This window comes from Dreissena polymorpha, chromosome 5 (assembly GCF_020536995.1).
Source record: "Dreissena polymorpha isolate Duluth1 chromosome 5, UMN_Dpol_1.0, whole genome shotgun sequence".
Classification (NCBI taxonomy): Eukaryota; Metazoa; Mollusca; class Bivalvia; order Myida; family Dreissenidae; genus Dreissena; species Dreissena polymorpha.
In genome coordinates this window covers 72,614,486-72,641,384 of record NC_068359.1, presented here as the reverse complement: position 1 = coordinate 72,641,384, position 26,899 = coordinate 72,614,486, and the positions used below count along the sequence as shown (strand labels likewise).

Here is a 26,899-nt window from a genome sequence, read left to right as displayed (position 1 = left end):
GTATAAAAAGGGCATATAAATCTGTCAAAATGCCAGTCAGAGTTACATTACTTTGCCTGCACAGTCCCCTTATGATAGTTAGTAAATGTTGCAAGTATGAAAGCAATAGCTTTGATACTTAAGGAATAAAATGGACCTAAACACAAAACTTAACCAAAATTTTCAATTTTGAAGTATAAAAAGGGCACATAATTCTGTCAAAATGCACGCCAGAGTTATCTAACTTTGTCTGCCCAGTCCCCTCATGATAGTAAGTAAGTGTACCAAGTTTGAATGCAATAGCATTGATACTTTCTGAGAAAAGTGGACCTAAACGCAAAACTTAACCGGACGCCGACGCCAAGGTGATGACAATAGCTCATAATTTTTTTTCAAAAAATAGATGAGCTCAAAACCAAATAACATTTTTTTAAACAAATCAATCCCATGGCTTTTGTAAGGGATTTCACAACAGAAAATATCTTTGCCTCAATTTTGATAAATTTCTTTACCAAAACATTGCGTTTTTCACAGACCACGTTAACAACAGAACTAAAACAATCCTTTCCATAATTTGTTTTTTTTACTGTAAGGTAACGTTGCCAACAATGAAGTTTGTAACATGGTGTTTCCATACAACCATGTTGTGCAGGTCATACCCATTACAGCCTCACAACTTGGTTTCCTCGTATTGATTCATCTTGCATGTTAAAACACATAGACATGGTTTGCAAATGTGCATTTTTAAACCTTACTTTACTTACTTGAACTTTTAACAAAAGTTGACGCATATTGAGACACGCCCCAGTTTGATTCCTGGGAAGAACCAGTAAATGACATTTCTTAAGAAAAAGGAATTCAAGCTTTCCTGCAAGGCTAACACAGTACCAAATTTAAAAGTTGAATGATCACATGAAACTTATTTGCTCGCACTATTTATATCAGTCTTAAGAGTTTTAGCCTGCATAGCATCACAGATTGTCTGTTTTACCACTAAAGAATCGTTTGACTTATTGTTTTATTTTTTGCTGCATTTTTGTTTGGTTGGATGTTTTTTGACAACAATATTTCAGTCATCACAACAGTCAGTTTACCAACCCACACTTGTACCACACACTCACACTTTCTTGGGAAAGCTGGTTACTAGTAATAAGTGAAAATACTTATGCTAGTAATTGCTAACAGCCCTACTTAAATAAGAAGTAGAGGGCGAAAATCCATACAAAGAAATTCAACACCAGCAATTAACTTTTGTTGTTGAGACAGGGATTGAACCCGCCATCCTTCCAATTGAGCTAGCCAAACTAGTTATCTTTGTTTCTCAACTACCAGACCAAAACACAATTGTTCGTTGCTTTTATTCACTATTCCTATCTGTCATAGGACAGTTTGCTCCCATAGTTATGTGTGTTGTCACCAGATATGCCCCTCAGTTGTCACCAGATCTGCCCTCAGTTGGATCTGTTCTCAGTATCTGTCCTCAGTTGTAACCGGATCTGTTCTCAGTTGCCGCCACATCTGTTCTCAGTTGTCATTAGATCTGTCCTCAGTTGTAACTGGATCTCTTCTTAGTTGCCACCACATAAGTTCTCAGTTGTCATTAGATCTGTCCTCAGTTGTAACCGGATCTGTTCTCAGTTGCCACCACATCTGTTCTCAGTGGTCATTAGATCTGTCCTCAGTTGTAACCAAATCTGTTCTCAGTTGCCACCACATCTGTTCTCAGTGGTCATTAGACCCGTCCTCAATTGTAACCAGATCTGTCCTCAGTTGTCACAGTATGATCCAATAGTTCTGAGTATTGTCATTAGCTGTTACCGTGTGATCGCATAGTTCTGTGTGTTGTCCTCAGTTGTAACCTGATATGTCCTCAGTTGTCACCATGTGAGCCCATAGTTCTGTGTGTTGTCCTCAGTTGTAACCAGATCTGTCCTCTGTTGTCACCATGTGTGCCCATAGTTCTTTGTATTGTCCTCAGTTGTTAATGTGTGCTCCAATAGTTCTGTGTGTTGTCCTCAGTTGTCGATAGATTAGCTAAAGCCCTCAGAGGAGATTGAACACCTGACCTCCAAGTTTCTGAGCTGACACCGTATCCCCTACACATAGTTGAAATAAAACTGAGCCAAATTTCTTTGTTTCTTGTCTACTAGAACAAATTCACAACTGTTTGTCTTTAATATGCATTATTCCTATCTGTCAAAGGACCGTGTGCTTGCATAGTTGTCCTCAGTTGTTACCAGGTCAGCTATAGCCCTCAGAATGGCCTCCTCCTTGGTGGTCAGCACCGTGTTTCCATGGCAACTACGGGAAAAAATCTCATCAAGGATGTGGTCCAGTTCTTGACGCAATTGCTGCAAGACAAAACAAAATAGAAAAACATGTAATGTTTAGGTTGAATTGAGAAATGCAGTGCTGTGCTTACTGTCTGTTTAAAAAGTTTTGGATGTAATTCATGAAAATAATTGTATAATTTTATTTACTTTAAGTCAATAGTTAACAACAGATGTGTTTGTCAGAAACACAATGCCCCCTATTGCGCCGCTTTAAAATAAAATTTCAATATATCATTTGACAGGTTTAGAAATTATCTCCCTTTTAAAGCTTACTATTTCCCTTGGATTGTATTTTTTTACTTTTGACCTGAAGGATGACCTTGACCTTTAACCACTCAAAATATGCAGCTTTATGAGATACACATGCATGCCAAATATCAAGTTGCTATCTTAAATATTTCAAAAGTTATTGCAAAACTTTAACCAAGTTTGGGACGGAATGACAGACAGACAGGCCAAAAACAATATGCCTCCGATCATTTGATCCGGGGGCATAAAAAGCAGTCACTGTTTCAGTACACTTGGTGAACAAACAGTTAACATGACAATTAAGCTTTTAAAAAGATTCTGGAGGTTAGGATACAATTTTTTAATCAGCATTCTCAAATATATTAGTGTAAAAATGTAAAGTAATTTAACAGTTAATATTTAACTATTCAAGCAGACAATCTTGTTTAAGTTCTTTTCTAAATAGTACTGATGATGGATTATTGTACCAAAAATGAGTATTGGTATAGATAGAATGATAGATTTCCAAAATACATTTACATCTAAAAGAACACGAACTTAAACAAGGGGAATAGCTATATGATTACTGTCCAAAGCAAAAACTAAATATTTTTATTTTCCTTTACTTTTACAAGAGTCACTGTTTCTGGTGAAGCCTTAAACTTTATCCAGTCATCGACACAGACCAGGCTTTGCCCATCTTCCTACAATATATGAGAAAGAGCTCACATTACTGCAAGAGTTAACTGACAATATATTGAGCCATAAATACGGCTTGGATTGAATTGCTGATTGAATGTGTAATGTACAAACTTATGAGAGTTGTTTCAAATACCAAAACCTTGGATGCGTCCCTCAATTGGCATAAATCCCTTAGTCAAACAATGCAAAAAACAACAACAAATTTAACCTTAATTATATTCCTTCTATGCCTACTTAAAACTTAACAAATGTGTATGATGATTGAACAAAAGACAAAATTATAACAACACTTGATTTGTATATTTAAGGAAAACTATAGTATATGTTAACCCTTTACCACTTAGTTACATATTTGTACACATTTGTAGTGCCTAAGAAGGTTAAATTTAATTTAAGACCTTTCTTACTAGATTCAAGTTTTAAAGGCTTCAATTCGAACTCTTAGATACTGATCATTTTATAATGAAACAACCTTATGCTCAATCTTGGACAGACCTTGTGCATGAAATAGATCTCTTGTGTGTGAAATAGAACTCTTGTGTGTGAAATATATCTTTTTGTGTGAAATAGATCTTTTGTGTGAAATAAATCTCTTGTGTGTGAAATACATCTCTTGTTTGTGAAGTACATCTCTTGCTTGTGAAATACATCTTTTGCATGTGAAATACATCTATTTGTGTACAGAAATACATCTCTTGTGTGTAAATACATCTCTTGTGTGTGAAATACATCTCTAAAGACAGTGCACTGGCATAATCTCTGGATAACATAGGGACAATGCACATTGGTAGTAAATCAACATCTCATAAACAAGAGCTGTTACCATGAGATGACTTTTGCCCCCTCTAAACGCTTGGTAGAAGTTATGATTTTTTTTCGAAACCTAAACGCAGATTTCGAAACCTAAACGCGGACCCTAAGTTCAAGGTCACAGGGGTCAAAATTTGTGTGCGTATGGAAAGGCATTGTCCATATACACATGCATGCCAAATATGAAATTGCTATCTGAATCAACATAGAAGTTATGATAATTTTCGAAATCTAAACGCAAAGTGTGACAGACAGACGGACGGACAGTCCCATCACTATATGCCCTCCTAAAAAATGTCTTAGAATATCAAAATAAATCAGAAGGAACATAAACTAGAGGGCGGACACCATGCTAAATCCTAAGTGATCCCGTGACCTAGTTTTTGACCCGGCATGACCCATATTCAAACTTGACTTAGATATTGTCTAGATACAACTTCTGACCAAGTTTGGTAAAGATCGGATGAAAACTATTTGAATTGGAGAGCGGACACGAAAAGTGTGACAGACTGACAGACAGACAGACAGGCAGGCAGGCAGACAGACAGACAGACAGACAGACAGACAGACAGACAGACAGACAGACAGACAGACAGACAGACAGACAGACAGACAGACAGACAGAAGACAGACAGGACAGACAGACAGACAGACAGACAGACAGACAGGACAGACAGACAGACAGACAGACAGACAGACAGACAGACAGACAGACAGACAGACAGACAGACAGACAGACAGACAGACAGACAGACAGACAGACAGACAGACAGACAGACAGACAGACAGACAGACAGACAGACAGACAGACAGACAGAAGACAGGACAGACAGACAGACAGACAGACAGAAGACAGACAGACAGACAGGACAGACAGACACGACAGACAGACAGACAGACAGACAGACAGACAGACAGACAGACAGACAGACAGACAGACAGAAGACAGACAGACAGACAGACAGACAGACAGACAGACAGACAGACAGACAGACAGGACAGACAGACAAAGACAGACAGACAGACAGACAGACAGACAGACAGACAGACAGACAGCCAGACAGACAGACAGACAGAAAGACAGACAGACAGACAGACAGACAGACAGACAGACAGACAGACAGACAGACAGACAGACAGACAGACTGACAGACAGACAGACTGACAGACAGACAGACTGAGGGACAGTGCAAAATCTATATACCCCCTTTTCTTCGAAAGTGTGCATAAAAAGTTGTAAGTTAGGTGTAACAGGGCATTCAACCTGCTTCTGTGAAGCCTGTGGGTAACCTTTTGATAACAGATCTATTTCACTCTTATGTCCTTACTTAAACTTGTAACACTTTAAGACAATACCAAATGTGTACCACGTTCTTAGAAAATTGGGCTTAATGCATGTGCAAGAATGTTATCCCAGATTAGCCTGTGAAGTCTGCACAGGCTTATCAGGGACAACATTTGCAGCCTACAATAGATTTTCATAAGAAGAGACTTCCTTCAAACAGGTTTCCATAAAATCAGAACGTGTTGTTCCTAATTAGCCTGTGCAGACTGCACAGGCTCATCTAGGATTACACTTTATGCATATGTATTAAGCCCAGTTTTTCCAGAATGCAGCATATTTGTACTTCAGGCTTCAGGTACTTGCATTTATTTTCTTGATGTCTCCTCCAAAGAACAACAGGCTGTATGGTGTCACCACACTGCAGTCATACATCCAGACCTGGAAGACAATAGACAGTCTGCAGAAACAGCTGGGCCTGTATTCCACAACCCATTCTGTGACTCATGAATAAAGGATATAATTATAACCATGTTCAGCATTTGAATATATGCTGGCTATAAACTTTGCTTATGTCTATAATAATGCATTAATAAATTTTTCACAATTAAGATTTGTGTCATATAAGGTGTTACAGTTTGAATCATATTGAAATCATATTCAAACATCATTGAAGTGTTAAGACCTGACATTATGCACATGACGACCCACAAGGAAAGTGCGGAAACACTTTCATACAAATAAGATCATCAATTTATGACATCTAACTCAGAAACAAAACAAGCAAATTCGTTGAATTGATATCCCCTGCGAATATGCCTATGGACACAAAAGTGTTACACTAGTATTTGACACTCGAAAAAGCATTTTTTAAAGATACAAAGGACCGTAACTCTGTTATTAACAGATGGTGTACAATGCCATTTGACGTGCATCATCCTCTTATCCATATTTATATACTCATACCAAGTTTCAATGAAATCCCCCAAAGTACTTCCAAGATATGGCTCCGAACAAACAAAAAGCATTTTTTCAAGATAAAAAGGGACATAACTCCGTTATTAACAGATGGTGTACAATGCCATTTGGCGTGCATCATCCCCTTATCAATATATATACTCATACCAAGTTTCAATGAAATCCGCCAAAGCACTTCCAAGATATGGCTCCGGACGGACGGAAAGATGGACGGACGGAGGGACAACGCCAAAACAATATCCCTCCACTTATGGCGGGGGATAACAAGATGTGTTTGTGAAACACTATGTCCCCCCATATATTTGATCTTTGACCTTGACCTTGATGGATGACCTTGATCTTTCACCACTCAAAATGTGCAGCTCCATGAGATACACATGCATGACAAATATCAAGGTGCTATCTTCAATATTGCAAAAGTTATGGCCAATGTTAAAGTTTGAAAAAAACCAACCAACAAACAAACAAACAGACAGAGCAAAAACAATATGTCCAGTATAAATATAAAAATCCCCAGACCAGCCCAACCTGACAAGGATTCACATGTCAACCAAATAGAAAAGCTGACCATCAAGAGTTTCATCAAAGTCTGAGCTATCCATGAAAATGGAAATAAATCTACTAATAATGAAAGCGAAAAATACCTCTCCAAGAATCATTTGAGCAGAACAACCTGACAAGTATGCTAATGTCCACCTTATAGGAGGCTGCAGACCATGTTTCATCAAATTGAGATCATTAGTGTCCGAGATCTCACTTTAAAACAAAGTACTGGTTCTAGGCCCAGGAAACGGACTCGAGAGCGTTTATATAAGCCTTAGATGGTTGTTGCGTATGACTTTTCATCTCATCATGCTGATCACTTGTGGTGAGTTTATAAAAATCTATATATGCTGCACAAATGTGTGCTCTTAACAAAGTGTCAAGAAAAATTTGAAATTGAATATTAAAATTGACCTTGGGATTATATTAAGGGACGTATTTGTTGCATATTTGAACATTCATCCATGCTGCAGAGTTATGCTCTGGGGAAAATATTAAATGTTGCTACAAACCTGCCCACCTGCACTTGTCTCAAACTATGAAGGTTTGTTTATATCATGTGAATAAAGATAGAAATTTGTGTGTTTTTATTGTTTTTCTACTGTTCAGGGAATTCATCATTTTTTTATTTCCCCAAATAAAATCAAACTTACTGCTTCTTAAGAGCAACAATAATTAATCTTTCAAGATGGTTATTTACTAGTAATAATAATTGAAACAGGAATGTAGTAAGATATTAGAACTAAATGAGGGGACAATATCATATTCATCATATCTTAATTTAATTGAGATATTAAAATTCATAGTTGCTTTTAGCATTTATTAATTACAGAAAATGACTATCAGCCTATCCAACCAAGCAATGACATTTATGATTATTGTGAGTGATGCATGCATTAATTTTTTTCATTTAGTAAGCCAACTGATATTTTCTTCTAACATATACCTTTCTGTGATGAACTTGTACATCACATCTGTCTGGTTTCAATTTATATGTTCAAAAATTACTCATATTCAGCCAGTGATTATTTAACTTTATTTTAGTTTAAACATTTTACCTCATACTTATCGAAAGACTCAGGCCGTATTGAAACGCTCTCGAGTTCATTTCCTGGGCCTAGAACCAGTATTTGGTGTCTTAGGGGGAGATCTAAAGAATGCTCCCACAGAGTGGATCGAACCCCTGACCTCCCGGCCTCTAGGCGGACACCATATACATTACACCATGTCAACCTTAAACTTTGTTTACGTATATACATGTATATGAATGTTGTTACAATGACTTTTTCATCAATTAAAAAAACAAACTCCATTATTTTGGAAAGCAAAATAACTGTTCATAGTAATGTTATTTAGTCTGTATTGAAGCTAAATTTATCAACTCATACAAGGCTTTTGTAAGAATAAAGGAATGCTTATTTTTGAATGCAAGATCAATGACATAACAATTTAAACATTAATAATGCATTTGTGTGTAAATATTTACTAAAAGATGTGCCTTTTTCCTTATAAAGCAGTGTACCTCAGCTTAAATTGACCTTATCAATACCTAGATTACTAAGCTGCTGACAAACATGCCAATATATGGGATTCTGAACTTTTATCATGACATACAATAACAAATTTGACAAACAGACAGGAAGGAGCAACAAAGCAAATATTATAACGTCTTTCATATAGTTACCTGGAGCACAAAAAATTGACACAACAGAAAGAACAAGGGAAAATTTCTATGAATTCCTTCCTCTGAAAGATTGGACATACAGCACTACAGAACTGGAGGAAAGTTAGATGCAGTAATAATTGTGGAAAAAAATCTCACTATCAAATGTGTTGCTGGGGTTAATTGAATATGGTGTTAGTCTAGCAAGCATGAAGTCATGGGTTCCATTGTGGGAGCATTCTAAAGATCTCCCCAAATCACTTACTACATGTTCTACCCTTAAAGCGGACTTAATAGCATTTCAATAAGCCTATAGCTTTGAATGCAATAGAGAAAAAAATAAAAAGGTTTAAAACTAAATATGTGAAAAAGTCCCATTAAACTACCCAGTCAAACTTACATCTGAAACGACCATGTCAATCTTACATCTGAAACTACCCTGTCAAACTTACATCTGAAACAACCCAGTCAAACTTACATCTAAAACAATCCTGTCAATCTTACATATGAAACAACCCTGTCAAATTTACATCTGAAACTACCCTGTCAAATTTACATCTGAAACTACCCTGTCAAATTTACATCTGAAACTAACCTGTCAAACTTACATCTGAAACTATCCAGTAAAACTTACATCTGAAACAACCCTGTCAATCTTACATCCGAAACTACCCTGTCAAACTTACATCTGAAACTACCCAGTCAAACTTACATCTGAAACTACCCAGTCAAACTTACATCTGAAACAACCATGTCAGTCTTACATCTGAAACTACCCTGTCAAACTTACATCTAAAACTACCCAGTCAATCTTACATCTGAAACTACCTTGTCAAACGTACACCTGAAACTACCCTGTCAAACTTACATCTGATACTACCAAGTCAAACATACATCTGAAACTACCCTGTCAAACTTATATCTGAAACTACCCTGTTAAACTTACATTTGAAACTACCCTGTCAAACTTACATCTGAGGTCTTCATGATCTTGTGGTAGACCACCCAGCAGGCCCGAGGGTCTCTGATCTCCCTGGCAACAGACCCTGGGAACAGCTTGCACCGCCCTGATCTCAGCTGAAACTGGATCTGACTGGAAACAATAAATACACGACATATGAGCATTGCTCTGGGAAAACGGGGCTTAATGCATGTGCAGTTTAAACAGGTTAATCTGGGAGGACACTTTCTGCTTTTGTGGTATTTTTTGTTTAAAGCCTTTACTTTGCAATAATCCAGTTTAAATGCAAAGTGTCATCCCTGATTAGCCTGTGGTATCATATTAAATTTACGCTCCATATTAGTGATGGGAATTGTTTACTCAGTAAGTCAGCTTCTTAAAACAAGCTATCAGCACACTTCTAAGATTGAGAATGTGGAGAACCTGACGAATGGTGACAGCTGGAGTGTGAAACTTTCGAAAATGAAACCTTTGTGAAAATTATTCATTTTGATTTATTGTCATATGTTGTCTGTGTGAAGGAAAGTGATAAAAAAATATCCGTTTAAATTGAATTATGTGACCACTATTAGTGGTGTTCCTCTGCAAATTAATTGTCTAATACATGGTACCTTTTTATCACAATGAATAGTTTGTACATATTGCATCAATCTCAATTTAGAGTTTATCAACGATGAGTTGAATAAAAACAGTATTTGATGCTTGCACATAGCGTTACAATATTTACATATGTTCAATGTGGGCCTCTTTCCTGATTGAATGTCAAATAGAGGCATGCCCCATATTTCACTTTATGGAGTCTTCACATAGTGCACACGAGTTTTTACTTTCGGAAAATGTAAAAAGTTTGTGTTCATGACATTCTTAAACACATTTATCATCAATATAGATCAGGAATTAGATGTTGTTATTTTAAGTTTAATAACAGATATTTATGTTTTACAACATGCTACATACATGCCAAACGAAGACTTGTAATGTTTTTTTTTTTAGGGGGGGGGGGTAACATTCATGGAACTTTCCGAAATAATAACTTGTATTTTTATTAACAGAAGTTTTGGGATTTACCATAGATCATTACAAAACATATCCTACATAGAAGTAATCTTTTTTTTTATAAATACCTACCTCCATTTGTTCTTTGGTAGTTTCCCAATCATTCCAATATTTGGGTAAAGCCCAGCACATACGATTGCCTTCACCAGGGACTCATTCCCTGCAAAGATTAATCCTTTCAGTGCAGGAACCGAATTTTGAAGGCCTTTGCAAACAGTTTGGATCCGGATGAGACGCCACAGAACGTGGCGTCTCATCAGGATCCAAACTGTTTGCTATTCTGATAGTATTCTTTGAAAAAAATCTAATAAAATGCTAATTTTAGAATTTCAGCAGACGACATTTTAGCAGAAAACAAATTACCCAGCATGCAAAGGGTTAAGAGTCTTGTTCTTGGAAAACTGGGCTTAATGTATGTGCGTCAAGTGTCATCCCAGATTAGCCTGTGTGATTTGCACTGGCTTATCAGGGATATGACACTTTCTGCTTTAATGGAATTTGTTTACAGGAAGTCTAGTCTAGTTTAGATGGAATGTCTACCATGATCAGTCTGTGGGAACCGCACAGGCTAATCTGGGACAACACTTTACCTACATGCATTAAGCCCTGTTTTCCCAGATTGAGGCTTATATATGCGGTCAGTTAGACATATATAGACATATATTCTAGGTAAACTGGTTTACATGTGCAAAGTGCACACACTGATGAGCTCAAAACAATCAAATGCCCAATCCCCCCACAATTATTCGGCAGGGCTGGGAATACAACCTTCAATACTAGTATTTCAATTTGTAGTCCAGCACATGAGTACAGACAGAATGTTTACAGCTTATTCAGATAACCCAGTACCAGTGTTGCACGAAATGAACACATGATCACTAATGATCATGCAATAGAATTGAGTACTAGTATTTGATCACAGCATTACATTCTACTCATGTAATTAATGTTATTTCTCCATAACCTACCAGATGTTGTCAAGTTTTGTTAAGAAAATACAATGATTGGAAAATTAATAAAATTGGATTTGAGACTGTACCTACAAAACAGGTTATAATTTCAATTGCAATTCATCTACACTGGAAATCTCATTTGTTCCTATGGTCAACCATTTGTTTTGACCTCAGAGCCATGATGACATTTGTGGTAGCAAACATAATTTATGCATTGCTATCTGACCAACATTTCACCAGAAAAACCACTTGTCAGTCAAACTCATCACATCATATCACGAAAATGTAGTCAATGATTTCAAGTATCAATTGATGGCATGTAAAACTTGCGTTATAAATAAACCTGTCTAGTAGGATGGCAACTGTTATATCACCAATAGTGTATCAAAAGTACTAGTATATCCTAAAGGGACAGTGATACCGGTATATCAAATAAATTTCCTTAGAAAATTGATTAAAATTACAATCACGCTTTTGAGGTTGTTCATGAAAAAAGAACATAGAGAAAGACTGAAAGATTGACATAGCAAGAATATTGATAGTTGTTGATGTTGTAAAGAAAACTCGTTGATTTACAGCACAAAACGTCATCTTTTTAAAAGACAAAAATTAAAATAATTAAAGTTTTAAACTTCAATCTTGTTTTCATTTTGATAATTTAATGAAGAATTGTATATAAGAAAGTGTTGTTTTAAGAGAAATTGTAAACAAAGAGTCAATTGAATTAATTAAAGTATCACTAAAATTTGCACTGTGTGTGCATTGACAGTTTGCCAACATCAACAGAAAGCTGCTTCCTGTCTGAAACCGTAAAGCAACACCTTTCTCTCTGACAAAATTGGCTTCTTTTGTCTGGCAATCAACATTCTAAACCAAACTTGTGTTTGTTACTCAATGGCAATCGTCCAATTATATAATAGAATATTCATAGCTCCGTCTTTCTATTTTTTTTTGCAGAGAAGAGAATGCAAAACTACCTTCAATTATAAAATATTGACATATCTTGCAGAAAAATATTAAAGTTGGTTGTATAATTTAAAGTTACCAGATATTTGCATGCTAATTTTTTCCACATACTTAAATTGTACAAGCAATATAGAGCTACCATTAGGTATACCATTATAAAGTTAATAATTAAGTCAATGAACACAATTTAACAAGATATGTTTGAATAAGAAACAAAATCTGGTGGAATAAGTCTAATTTTATAATGGTTTTTCACTTTTTGTCATTAACTGTCTTACAAAATGAAAAAAAAATGGTTTATGGCTTGTTTGTTTATATACATCACTTAAAAAATACTTTTAAATACAAGCAACCTCCCAAAAATGAATGTTGTAAATGAAGGTTTTCAGAACTAAAAGAAATTTGTTATTAAGTATTTAACTTATTTGAACCTGTGATGGAATTGCAGCAGACAATAAAATTTAGACAATATCTTTATCATGAATCATTAACATTGTAAGAATTTTGACAAAAGAAGAAATTGCTTGTTATGACAACCTTCTTATATAGAAATATTGAATTTATACTTTCTGAGTTATAGCCCCGAAAGTTAAACATAAAAACATAATCAATGTTAATAACTCCAAACTAAGAAAGAGGAAGCTATAGTTCTTGAGCAGTTAATATATTATTAGGTGAATTTACAAGTTTTGCCTTTTCAACGCAAACATTCAATCTTGATATACACTGACATTTCAGAACATGGCAGCGTGACCAGGCTATGACATATGAGAAATAACATAAATAAGTACATAAGATTAACTATCCATCAAAGTATACGGGATTCATTCTGATTATTTTGGAGACATTTATAGTAAGATATATTCAATTAGTAAATCATTCTTCATCATTTAGATGATGATGTTTAACATTCTTACATTTAAAAAACATCCATTTTCAAACCACAAAATTTGACAATATAAAGTGAATTAAACAAGGTCCAAAAACTGCCTAAAGTATTCAGGTGATTTACAACAAGTTTTATAACAAAAAAGAATCAGAAATTAGACTGCAAATTGACCCATCATTTACTAAGCCACTTTGTGTGAACACTTATGCATGTGCATGAAGTGCCATCCCAGCAGTGAAGTGTTTGCCTTGCAGTCCGGACACGCTAATCAGGGACAGCACTTTCCACTTTTATGGAATCTTTTGTTTATAGGACATCTCTTTTAAATGACAAGAGATTGCCAATCAATATTGTCCCCTACCGGTGAAACTCCACCATTGTCAGTAATTTTTTTTTTTATATATCTGTTGCCAAAGCAACCAGAATTCTTGACGTAGGAACAAAATGAAATGACGTGCATAATCTCCATATTGCCATCTATCCATATTTATAGTTTCATGAAAAAATATGAAGAACTTTAAAAGTTATCGCAGGATCCAGAAAACCACCATTTTCAGCAGAATTTCTAGTCTATTTTTTGTTGCCATGGCAAGTAGAATTCTTGACGTAACAACAAAATGAAATGACGTGCATAATCCCATATTGCCATCTATCCATGTGCCAAGTTTCATGAAAAAATATGAAGAACTTTTAAAGTTATCTCAGGATCCAGAAAAGTGTGACGGACAGACAGACAGACTGACAGACGGAGCGCAAACCATAAGTCCCCTCCGGTTTCACCGGTAGGGGACAAAAATCCAGCCTAGGCAGAATGTGTCGTCCATGATAAGCCTGTGCCGACTGCAAAAGCTAATGTGGGATGACACATGCATTTAGCCCAGTTTGTCCAAAACACAGCTCAATTTGACCAACAATTCAAATTTTGAACAACTGAGTGCATTGTGTTCTTACCGGAGTAGACATTGGCCTCTGACTGGTTTATATGTCTCTCCCGGAGGAATCCCAGCTCATGAAGGACCTCTGCTAACTGGTCTCTCATCTTCCTCAGCATCTTAGCAAGTACACAACAAATATATAACATATGAAAATTTATTATAAAATTGCATGATAAATGACAGAGTTACAGTCCAAACAAGTTGTTTTATGGCCACACCTGGCCTATGACCTCGAAGTGTGACCTTGATCTTTGAGATAAGAAGACGATGATACAAATGTCTTGCGATTGTGAACATTTCTTGTAAGGTATTTTAAAACTGCCTGATGAATTACAAAGTTACAGACTGGACAAACTCACAGGGCATGATTTGAATATAAGAATTCATAAGTACAGTTATTCGCAGTCTGTTCAGGCTTTATAGTGGTTGCATATCCTTTGCACACCTGTAATGTATTAGAACGTACACGTTTTTTCTCTCCTCAAAACCGGGGTGATTTTTGCAGTGAACGACTACAACGTTATAGAACGCATACAATTTCGTTGTTTCCAAACTCTACCCCATTTAAGCGTAGTAACCCTGAAACTTTTTTTCTTAAAAAATACAATTATCAATGTTTGTAAATGAACTGAAACTTAATCAAAGACAAAAATTAAATAAAGACTGCGACGTTCGTTCGAATGTTCAATATACAGTCTGTTTACAATAAAATTGTCAAATAAAGTTTCGACCATTTATGGTTAATAATTGAGAGTTAAAATCAATAAATATTTAAATTTTCAAAATTCAACTTAAAAAAGCAAATGAGTGGTATTTTGAAAACAATGATTTTCTGTCATGTGTGTGGTATAAACTTAAGAAAGTTCTGCATTTCGAATGTTTATATGACAACGTTTTGGCAAAAAAGATCAAATCATACAACGGATCATGTGTGTTTATTTATCTGTATTGATTTTTTCAAAAATATGTTTTTATACGTTGGCAAAGGTTTATTTGCTATTGACAAAGTTCGTAAAAATACGTTACAGTTCTTTTTAGTATTCTCATGCATATCATTTTTCAGTTGTATAAAAGCGTAAAAATACGGTAGAAACCGCTATGGGGCATCCCTTTCTAAAACAAATTATAACGTATTTAAGCAGATAATTGTTTGATGATAAACAACTGTGACGGGTATAATCGTATTTTAGGCCCGATTTTTGTTGTAAACCGTAAAATGTATTTTAAAAAATGCGAAAATCCGTTACAGGATTGAAAATTGTGAAAAACGTGTCAGTTTAACAACGTTGTAGGTGTTACCTTTAAAAAAGCCCTGGTTCTGAGGAGAGAAAAATTGTATACGTTTCAATACGCTACAGTGTTTCGCTGCAAAAATTGCCCAGGTGCCTAAAGGATATGGCCATTTTTACTCTACTTGGAAAGGGTTGTGGATGCCGCAGTTTTTTTTTCCCTTCTTTATAAAGTACTGGAAAATGGCACTTTTTTCTGTGGTGTGTGTGTGTGTGTGAGGGGGGGGGGGGAAATAAAATAAATGAAATGTAACCTCTAAAAAGTAAATGTAAAATTGTCCATTGACAACACTTAATTATTATTTTAAAGTATTTTTTAGCAAAATGTCTATTTGAAAAATTCACACAGCCAATTTCAGGTTATATCGTGCTTTTTTTTTCCTATTGGGCTGGTTCCAGTACTTTCCCTCTGGGGCAAACAAAATCCCTGTACAGCATGGTCTACCTACCACAAGTGTGGAGTCGGAAAGAAAGTTGTCATAGCAGAACTGGCGATGGGTCCCTCGCTTACGACACCGCTCCCATTTCTGAAAGAGGCGAAATCATCAAATAAAAATTACAACATAAACTGGTGATAAAACATTAGTAGGGCAAATTTAAGAAATATTAGTAAGTTTTTGAGAAAGATAGGTGAGATTTTCAAAAGTATCTGTAATTAATTGTGAATATTAGGGATTTTTTCAAAAATATCAGAGTTTTTTTTTAAATATTAGTTCTTGAAAAATGTAAGTGAGTTTTTTAGTGTCTACAAATATGTTATATGTGAAGGATAAAGACATCAAAACTTGAAGCAATTTATCTATTGAACTATTTTCATAAAAATGGATGTAAATAACCACATAATTAAATTAAACTCTGATATCCACTCTGCCTTTTTTGTGTTTTGAAAACTCTCTTTCAATATATCATATATAAGAACCAAGTGAGTAATTACTAGCCCAATTGTACAAGATTGAGGTACTTCCCTTTAAGGATCAATAAAAATAACTATATTTAACCTATCACAGAAATGTACATATTTTTTTTAAACACTTTTACTCACACAGTGCATAGGAATACTGATCAAACCGATGGCAAAGGTTAATTCATTTAAACAAAACTTTGAGCTTTGTCACAGACATGATGAATACCCCCACATGCCGCATTGACACAGAATATTTTGCATGTTGTCTTTACAAAAACAGCGGACACCATGCTCAATGTTTAAAACGCAGTAAGTGACCCTGTGACCTAGTTTTTGACCCTGCATGGCCCATGTTCGAACTTGACCAACACACCATCTAGATACAACTTCTGACCAAGTGTGTCGAAGATTGGATGAAAACTACTTGAATTAGAGAGCGCACAAAATGCTGAATGTGTAAAACGTACTTAGTGATCCCGTGACCTAGTTTTTGATCTGGCATGGCCCATGTTCAAACTTGGCCTTAAGATCATCTAGATAAAACGTCTGACCAAGTTTCGTGAAGATCGGATGAAAACTACTTGAATGAGAGAGCAGACACCATGCTGAATGTTAAAAAATGCACTAAGTGACCCCGTGACCTAGTTTTTGACCTGCCATGGCCCATGTTCGAACTGGACATCAACTAGATACAACTTCTGACCAAGTTTGGTGAAGCTTGGATGAAATCTACTTGAATTAGAGAGCGGACACCATGCCCAATGTTTAAAACGCATTAAGTGACCCCGTGACCTAGCTTTTAACCCGGCATGACCCATATTCAAACTTGACCTTGACATCATCTAGATACAACATCTGGCCAAGTTTGGTGAAGATCGGATGAAAACAACTTGAATTAGAGAGCGGACACTTAATACAGACCGACTGACAGACAGACCGACCGACCGACAGACAAGTTCACTCCTATATACCCCCCTAAACTTCATTTGTGGGGTATAAATATGTACAGAAATTAGAAAATTTTAGAAGTCATTTTCAAACGGTTTTTGTCAAATTTCAATACTTAAATATGTATAAGGTAATTTTCAATGTACTCTTGTTAAAACTACATTTTGCAATTAAGGCTGGTATACATCTTATCTGAATGTCTTAGATTTGTAAAGAGCTTATTTTAATCTGAGGGAGGTAAACAGGCGAGTTGTCTATAATTTACCACAGTAAAAGTAAGTACTGGAATTAAACTCATCTCTAAAGCTACATTGATGTAGGCCTTGACAAGTCTGATATATACGAGCCTCATTCTGGAAAAACAGGGCTTAATGCATGTGCGTACAATGTCGTCTCAAATTAGCCTGTGCAGTCTGCACAGGCTAATCAGTTATAAACACTTTCTGCATATCTAGATTTTTGCTTAAAAAGAGACTACTTTAAAACAAAAAATACAATCACAGCAGAAAGTGTCATCCCTGATTAGCCTTTGTGGACCTCACAGGCTAATCTTTACACACATGCATTAAACATATGTATGAATGACAGATGTGCACAAAGAAGCTGCTTATAGTGAAGCCCCTTTAAAATTGTGTGGTAAAACTGCTCCAGTGTTCATATCCAAGTCTTACATTGTAGGCTTTCACAAGTGTGATATGGTCACTCAGACAGTTCTCTGCCAGCTTCATTCTAGCCTGGTCAGCCTCAGCTTTTTTCTCCTGAAAATATACAGAAGGTAAGTATTTGTAGTGAATAGGAAAACAAACAAGAGCTTTGAGCACGAGATTTTAATCTGAATTAAACCCCTATCCCACTTAGTAAGCCATGCTCAACAAAGTTATAAAATTTTATGGAGACTGATGGACAGACCCACTTAATGACTGAAAAAAAACAACAGATGTTGAGACTAGTATATCATATCCCAAACATATTTTCGGCTGATATATTACAATAACCCCATGAATAGAAATCAACAGAAGTACTTGGCTTATCAAAAGTGTAAACAGACAATAGCCCAATCGTGTGTGCATTTTGAAAACAATTCAGGCCTGAGGCTGCATTATGTGTGGACTTGTATATTTAAACTAATAAGAATTTAAATTAGTGCCAGATTAAGGTTAACCCTTTCCTCCATAAGAAGTGAAAATGGCTTTTGCAACCAGCATAAAACCAAAACAGCCTGCGAGTAAGGGTTAGAAATGAAGCCTTTAAAATTTGAATCTAGTAAGAAAGGTCTTTAATTAAATTTAACTTTCTAAGGGACCACATATACGTCAAAATACTTATCTAAGTGGTAAAGGGTAAAACCTACAATCTACATTTAAATCGCATGCACAAATGAGAGAATGGTCCTAATTAATTAGAAGTAAACTTATCAGTAGGTACACATATTTTTAGCTGTTCTATACATGTGTCAATGAAGATTTTAACATTTACAAAAGAAGTACGTTATTATGACAATAAAAGATATCATGGATCATTTTTAGATGTTTCATGAGTGTAAATGAGAGCTTTGCTGCTGACAAATCCCCCCCCCCCCCCCGCACCACTTTGTGAAGAATGTTCAAAAGAAAATAACTCAAGAATAGAAGGATCTCAGGAGATAAGGAAAATGTATTAAAAACCTACACATTCTGCAAATAAAAAAATTAAGATTCAATTTAATCCGTTTATAATTGTGAAGGTTATACTCTTAACAAACTTCGAACATTTACAATGTATTACGGACAAACAGACAAAGTGTCATCTATATAACCCTTCTCAAACTTCTCAAGGGGGTACAATAACCCAAAAACCAGGGCCCGTATTCACCGACCAATTCTTAGACTTGAGAATAAAGGGTATGCATAGAACCAAGAAAATATGTCCAGCGCTTTAAGATATATGGGCTACCACTGGTGATAATGTCTTTAAAGTGATACTATATGATTTTTATATGTGTTAAATTGTAATATATTGATAAAAATATGTTACTATAACACAAAATAGGCAAGAAAAATTATACATTCAAGACGAATTTCATAAAATGCAGCAAAGACAAATTAGCGCCCTGAGCCAATTGTGACAAGATATTTCGCACATATTTTCCTACAATAACCAAATCATTCGTCTTTTTATTAGGATCGCAGTTAGTGTTCGTGTGTCATATGAATAGATATCGTTGCAGGAAACTAAAATTATCCTTAACACTAAATTTAGATTCACATTGTACATGCATTATATACATGCTGGCGAATTCGACTGTACAGACGTTTTTAGTTTTCAGATTTAAATATCTGGCTTATTTCGCATTTTTCGACACATGTTCTTCTTAACTTTTATTTTAATTTATATTGAACAATGGACAAAATTGTCACAAAACCAGGTTTTCAACTCAAATTGTGACCTTGACCTTGGAGATATTGATGTAATTCTTTCCCGCGACACACCGCCCAATGATGGTGAACAAACAGGCCATATGATTATTAAATATCTCAATGATTGACATAGTTATGGCCTGGACAAGCTCATTTATGGCCATTTTTGACCTTTGAACTCAAATTGTGACCTTGACCTTGGAGATAATGACGTAATTCTTTCGCATAACACCGTCCAATGATGGTGAACAAATGTGCCAAATGATTTTAAAATCTCACAATGAACGACATAGTTATGGCGCGGACAAGCTTGTTCCGCCTGCCCGCCAGCCCGCCCGTCGACATTCGCCAATCTAATAATAAGTTTTTTTTATTCATTTTATATAAATTTTTATAAATATTTGACAAAACGGTATAGTCTCGCTTTAACCCTTTCCCTCTCGGAAGCAAGATAAATATGGCTTTTTGCAAACAGCATAAAACTAGAACAGCCTGCGTGTAACTCACTGTTTGTTCAGGTTTTATGCTGTTTGCTACTCATCATTATCATAGGGTTGGAAATGAAGCCTTTCAAACTTAAATATATTATTAGGAAAGGACTGATATTTAATTTGATTTTCTAAAGGACTTCAAATGTGTCAAAATACGTTTATGAGGGGTTAAGTGTTAACAGATTTTTCTACATGAAGAATAATGGAGATAGAGGCAGCTGATACCAAGTTTGACTCAAAATTAAAGCAATTCTCGGTAAAGCTATTCCTGATTTTTTTTATTTAAAGAATATTCTTTATTCTTAGAGACCCAGTTCTCAAAGAGCCCCCGAATAACAACGATATACTGCACATACCAAAGGTGCAAAGAAGGGGTCCTTGAAGTTGAGGCTAGCTGCGATGGTCAGTATGGGGTCGAGGCACTTAAACATGGCCCCGTATAGGATCATCTTGCCCGTGTGGGGGTCAAGGGGCATGCGGGCCAGGTGCTTCCCAAGGGGCAGGAGATTCTCCTCCTTGTCAAGTGCATTCTAAAAATAGAACCAAGTACTATAAAAATAGAACAAGGTATTCTGAAATAACATCAATGTATACAAACAAATAAGACAATACATTCTAAATAAAAGAATAAATAATTCCAATAATATAATAAAATATTCTTAAAATAGAACACAGCCTTTTAAAATATATTAAACTTTCCCCAAAAAAGAATATTTTTTTAAACAAGAACAATGCATTATAAAATTAGAATGTCGTTCCAAACAAGAAACAACGCATTACCAAAATTACAATGTCTTCACAAAAATTTCTTTCTCATAAAAATTTCACCACATAAATATTTTTAATTCTCCTTATCGTTCAGGTAAGCTAACACTGGACTGTATACCAGATGTTGCAAGGTAAAGTAAAGCTATTACTCAATTGTATGGTAGTTGAATAATAGTCTTATGGTAATCTCACAACAGATTTGTTTAAATCTTACACAAGATTTATGGTAATCTAACAATAGATTGCATGGCAATCTCACAAAAGATTTATGATAATCTAACAACAGATTGCATGGTGAACTAACAATATATTGCATGGTGATCTAACAATAGATTGCATGGTGAACTAACAATAGAATGCATGGTGATCTAACAATAGATTACATGGTTATCTAACAATAGATTGCATGGTGATCTAACAATAGATTGCATGGTTATCTAACAATAGATTGCATGGTGATCTAACAATAGATTGCATGGTTATCTAACAATAGATTGCATGGTTATCTAACAAAAGATTGCATGGTTATCTAACAATAGATTGCATGGTTATCTAACAACAGATTGCATGGTGATCTAACAATAGATTTCATGGTTAGCTTACAAAAGATCACATGGTAATCTAACAACAGATTGTATAGTTATCTAACAATGGATTGCATGGTAATCTAACACTACACTGAGTACCAGATCTTGCAAGTTGACTATGGCACTCTCCACAGCAGCTAGTGACGGAGGCTGCATCGCCTTCTGGACAAAAGGCACGATCTTCCCCAAGTTTAACAGCTGTGAAAAACAAAGGAAGGAAAAACTGGTTAACATTTGAAAATATGAAATGAAAATGGTGTTAATAACATTGGGCAGCACTTACCAGTACACATGTTTTATAATTTACAAATGGTCATAAAGTAATACTTCTTAACGATGAATTTTTTACAAGCACACACTTTCTTCAGCTAGTGATGTTATACACAGGAATATCTCAGCATTATTACAATAGACATTGAAAGGATTCGTTTTGGTTTTCTTTCTGGTTATGATTTCATTTGGACACATTTTTTATATTTATTTCTAAGAGTCAAAAATCTTTAAGTAATTACACTTAGTGTCTTCAAGAAAGACGATGCAAGTTTTCACAAGCTTTCCCACTTGACTGTGTTCAGTAGTTCATAGATGTCTGAGCACAGCATTTATATTTTTTCAACAATTACATCATCATGTAAGTATGCAGTATGAATTGTAATAGAGCATAGTTCTCAGGGCTTATTGTTTGTGCGTTAAGTGTGTTCCCAGATAAGCCTGTGCAAACACTGTCCGCATTTATTCATTTTGTTTGTTTATAATACAAACATGTAGTCTTTCTGAACTAAAAATCCAGTTTAGGCAGAAACCGTCTTCCCTGATAAGCCTGTGTGAACTGCACAAGCTTATCAGGTATGACACTTTAGCTACATGCATTAAGCCCAGTTTTCTCAAAACAAGGCTCAATACTAAAAAACTGTCCGTTACCTTGATAGTGAGGCACAGCTCCTCCAGTCTAGTTCTCAGTATCTCTGGGGCCATGTAGTTGTCCATGATAGAGGCCTGGTAGCCACTGTACAGGTGGTAGCATTCACCAGGCTGTACTCTGGAGGAGAGAGTGAGAAACAGTGTGTGATTCCATGTGTGGAAGTGTGTGATAACATGTGTGAAAATGTGTGCAAGTGTGTGATAACATGTGTGAAAATGTGTGCAAGTGTGTGATAACATGTGTGAAAATGTGTGAATGGTTGTGTGGAAGTGTGTGATATATTGTATAGAAATAGGTTATTTGATGTCTATAAATTGGTAATTAGATGTCTGGAAATGGGTTAATTGATTTCTAGAAATGGGTTATTTGATGTCTAAAAATGAGTGACTTGATGTATAGAAATGGGTTATTTGATGTCTAAAAATGAGTGAATTTATGTATATAAATTAGGGATGCAGAATTATTAACCGGTTAACCTTTTTCCATAACCAGTTATTAACCAGTTAACCGAAAAAACCCTTAAGTAGTTAGATTGATTGAGAGTAGAGAACCGTTCTGTAGAAACAAAAGTAATTTCAAATTTGAAATCGCTTGCTTTGATAACATGTCAGTTTTGTAATAAAATGTACTATACAAATTATTTTCATAATTTTGTAAATGTATGCTATATATTTTATTTATTTATCCTGCGTTAATGCATAGTAGTAAAAAAAAAGAACTACAAAATGTTCATTTTTACGTGTTATTAACTTATTTTTGGTTGGGCTGCTTATATCACGTTCGCGTCGTATCGCTCACAAACTGAATTTTGATAAACAAAAATGACGTTAACTCGTAAAGATTGTAACTACGGATGCAATTCATCACAAAATTGTTACTTATAAACATGGTTGTTTCGCGAGCAATCAGTGTTGGATATTGGCTAACAAATCATCAAAATAAGCCGTCCAATGTCTCAACTGCTTTTTATCACGAGTTCAATAAACATGTCAATTACGTCTTCGCTAATAGCTCACACTCACCGCAGTTCGTATTTAAATTTTAGCAAGTCAAAAGACCAATAGTGTCAGTAATCAAAACGTACCCCCTATTTGTTATCACAAAGGTACTAATTAATTGCTTTATTACTTTGATTGTTGACACGTTATTTATTATCGGCGATGGTGCGGCATGTTGTTCTTACCAGTCGCCAGCCTAAGTTGGCAGTATGTCACGCGAAAAAAGTAAACTCGTACGAATTATTCCATGAAAAAAAGCATAATCAAATAAAAAATTTCCAGGTTAACCTTTTCTGGAACATGTAACCAGTTAACTGGTCGTTTTATAAGGTTAACCGGTTAACCAATTGCATCCCTAATATAAATGGGTTATTTGATGTCTGGAAATGAATGATTTGATGTCTTGAAATGGGTGATTTGATGTCTACAAATGGGTGATTTGATGTCTGAAATGGGTGATTTGATGTCTGAAATGGGTGATTTGATGTCTGGAATGGGTGATTTGATGTCTAGAATGGGTGATTTGATGGCTAGAAATGGGTGTTTTGATGTTTAGAAATGGGTGATTTGATGTCTAGAAATGGGTGATTTGATGTCTAGAAATGGGTGATTTGATGTCTAGAAATGGGTGATTTGATGTCTGGAAATGGGTGATTTGATGTCTAGAAAAGGGTGATTTGATGTCTAAAAATGGGTGATTTGATGTCTAGAAACTGGTGATCTGATGTCTAGAAATAGGTAATTTGATGACTGGAAACTGGTGATTTGATGGCTAGAAATGGGTGATTTGATGTTTAGAAATGGGTGATTTGTTGTCTAGAAAAGGGTGATTTGATGTCTAAAAAAGGGTGATTTGATGTCGAGAAATGGGTGATTTGGTGTCTAGAAACAGGTGATTTGATGTCTAGAAATCGGTAATTTGATGACTGGAAACTGGTGATTTGATGTCTAGAAATGGGTGATTTGATGTCTAGAAACGGGTGATTTGATGTCTAGAAATGGGTGATTTGATGTCTAGAAAAGAGTGATTTGATGTCTAGTAATGGGTGATTTGATGTCTAGAAATGGGTAATTTTATGACTGGAAACTGGTGATTTGATGTCTGGAAATTAGTGATTTGATGTTGGGAAATGGGTAATTTGATGTCTGCAAATGGGTGATTTGATGTTTGGAAATGGGTGATTTGATGTCTGGGAATGGATATTTAATGTCTGGAAATGGGTTATTTGATGTCTGGAAATGAGTGATTTGATGTCTTGAAATGGGTGATTTGATGTGTGAATATTGTAATATGATATGCCCATGGGTCTTCTTTGACTTGTAAAATGTGTAAGATTTGATCTGCGATTTTTGAGAAAAACAGAGTAATTATATGTGTGATAGACTTATTATGTGAAAAGTATGTAATTGAATGTGATTTTATGTACCAAAGTAATTTTAATGGAAGAAATTGTGTCATTTTATTTGTGAAGGTTGTTATTAAATGTGTGATTTTATAGTCAAGCAACCTAACTATCATTATCTGGCTTAAAGACTATACGATTTTATCAAATATTTATGAATTTATATAAAATGTGTAAAAAACTTATTATACATTATACATATATTTCAAAATAAATTAAAATAAAAGTTAAGAAGAACATGTGTCGAAAAATGCGAAATAATCCAGATAGATTATTCTGAAATCGAAAATACTATGAAAATACAGTCAAATTCGCAAGCATGTATATCATGCATGTACGGTGTGAATCTAAATTTAGTTTTACGGATCATTTTAATTTCATGCAATGATATTTATTCATAAGACACACGAACACTTACTCCGATCCTAATAAAAAGACGAACGATTCGTTTATTGTATGAACATATGTACAAAATATCTTTGTCAGCTCGGGCGCTTAATTGTCTTTGCTGCATTTGATGAAATTAGCGTTCAATGTACAATTTTTCTTGCCTATTTTGTGTTATTGTAACATATTTTTATCAATATATTACAATTTAACCCATATAAAAATCGGATAGTCTCGCTTTAAACTAAATTGAGAGATCCATTTCAGTTTCCTCATTGCTACATCATTTCTAACATTTCAAACATATAATGAGCAGCGTATTGGGAAAACTGGGCTTAAAGCACGTGCAGAGTCAACTCAGTCTACACAGGCTAATAAGGGAGGACACTTTTTGCCTAGACCGGATTTGTTTTTAGAAGTGACTTCCTTTAAACAAACCATTCAATAACAAGAGATGTGTTTGTCAGATACACAATGCCCCCTTTTGTGTCGCTTTGAAGCCATATATATATTTGACCTTTGACCTTGACCTTGACATTTCACCACTCAAAATGTGCAGCACCATGAGATCCACATGCATGCCAAATATCAAGTTGCTATCTTCAATATTGCAAAAGTTATCGCAAAACTTTAACCAAGGTTTAAGTCTTGGGACAGACTTACAGAGTGACAGAATGAAAGACAGACAGGCCAAAAACTATATGCCCCTGATCATTCGATCCGGGGGCATAAAAAGTGGAAAGTTTTGTCCCTGATTAGCCTGAGCTGAATACACAGGCTAATCAGGGATGACAGTTCAAGCAAATTCATTAAGTCCAGTTTACCCAGATAATGGCTAACAAACAAATTGAACTCACCGTCCCGCTCTACCCCTGCGTTGTCTGGCATTGGCTTTTGACACAAGTTGTGAATCCAGGGAGGCCATGTTGGTATCAGGTGAGAACCCTTTAACCTTGATACGACCCCCATCAATCACGTACACAACATCATCTATGGTTATACTGTAAGAGAACCCTTTAACCTTGATACAACCCCCATCAATCACGTACACAACATCATCTATGGTTATACTGTAAGAGAACCCTTTAACCTTGATACGACCCCCATCAATCACGTACACAACATCATCTATGGTTATACTGTAAGAGAACCCTTTAACCTTGATACGACCCCCATCAATCACGTACACAACATCATCTATGGTTATACTGTAAGAGAACCCTTTAACCTTGATATGACCCCATCAATCACGTACACAACATCATCTATGGTTATACTGTAAGAGAACCCTTTAACCTTGATACGACCCCCATCAATCATGTACACAACATCATCTATGGTTATACTGTAAGAGAACCCTTTAACCTTGATACGACCCCCATCAATCACGTAAACAACATCATCTATGGTTATACTGTAAGAGAACCCTTTAACCTTGATACGACCCCCATCAATCACGTACACAACATCATCTATGGTTATACTGTAAGAAAACCCTTTAACCTTGATACGACCCCCATCAATCACG

The 26,899-nt window shown here is 35.5% G+C and overlaps 1 protein-coding gene across 1 annotated transcript in view; it reads right to left on the bottom strand.

Annotated features, from left to right (window-relative positions):
* Window positions 1-1,323: 1,323 nt before the first annotated feature.
* LOC127831952 (ATP-dependent DNA/RNA helicase DHX36-like) overlaps window positions 1,324-26,899 on the bottom strand; it is a 62,474-nt gene continuing 36,898 nt past the window's right edge. The window contains exons 20-31 of the mRNA XM_052357044.1: window positions 26,229-26,372; window positions 22,583-22,700; window positions 21,761-21,859; window positions 20,663-20,836; window positions 18,091-18,177; window positions 16,017-16,094; window positions 14,295-14,394; window positions 10,608-10,695; window positions 9,491-9,611; window positions 5,697-5,775; window positions 3,167-3,240; window positions 1,324-2,330 (exon numbers count right to left, since the gene is read on the bottom strand). Of these exons, the coding sequence (XP_052213004.1) occupies window positions 2,169-2,330; window positions 3,167-3,240; window positions 5,697-5,775; window positions 9,491-9,611; window positions 10,608-10,695; window positions 14,295-14,394; window positions 16,017-16,094; window positions 18,091-18,177; window positions 20,663-20,836; window positions 21,761-21,859; window positions 22,583-22,700; window positions 26,229-26,372 (1,324 nt within the window). The 3' untranslated portion in view covers window positions 1,324-2,168. The remainder of the gene's footprint in view (window positions 2,331-3,166; window positions 3,241-5,696; window positions 5,776-9,490; window positions 9,612-10,607; window positions 10,696-14,294; window positions 14,395-16,016; window positions 16,095-18,090; window positions 18,178-20,662; window positions 20,837-21,760; window positions 21,860-22,582; window positions 22,701-26,228; window positions 26,373-26,899) is intronic.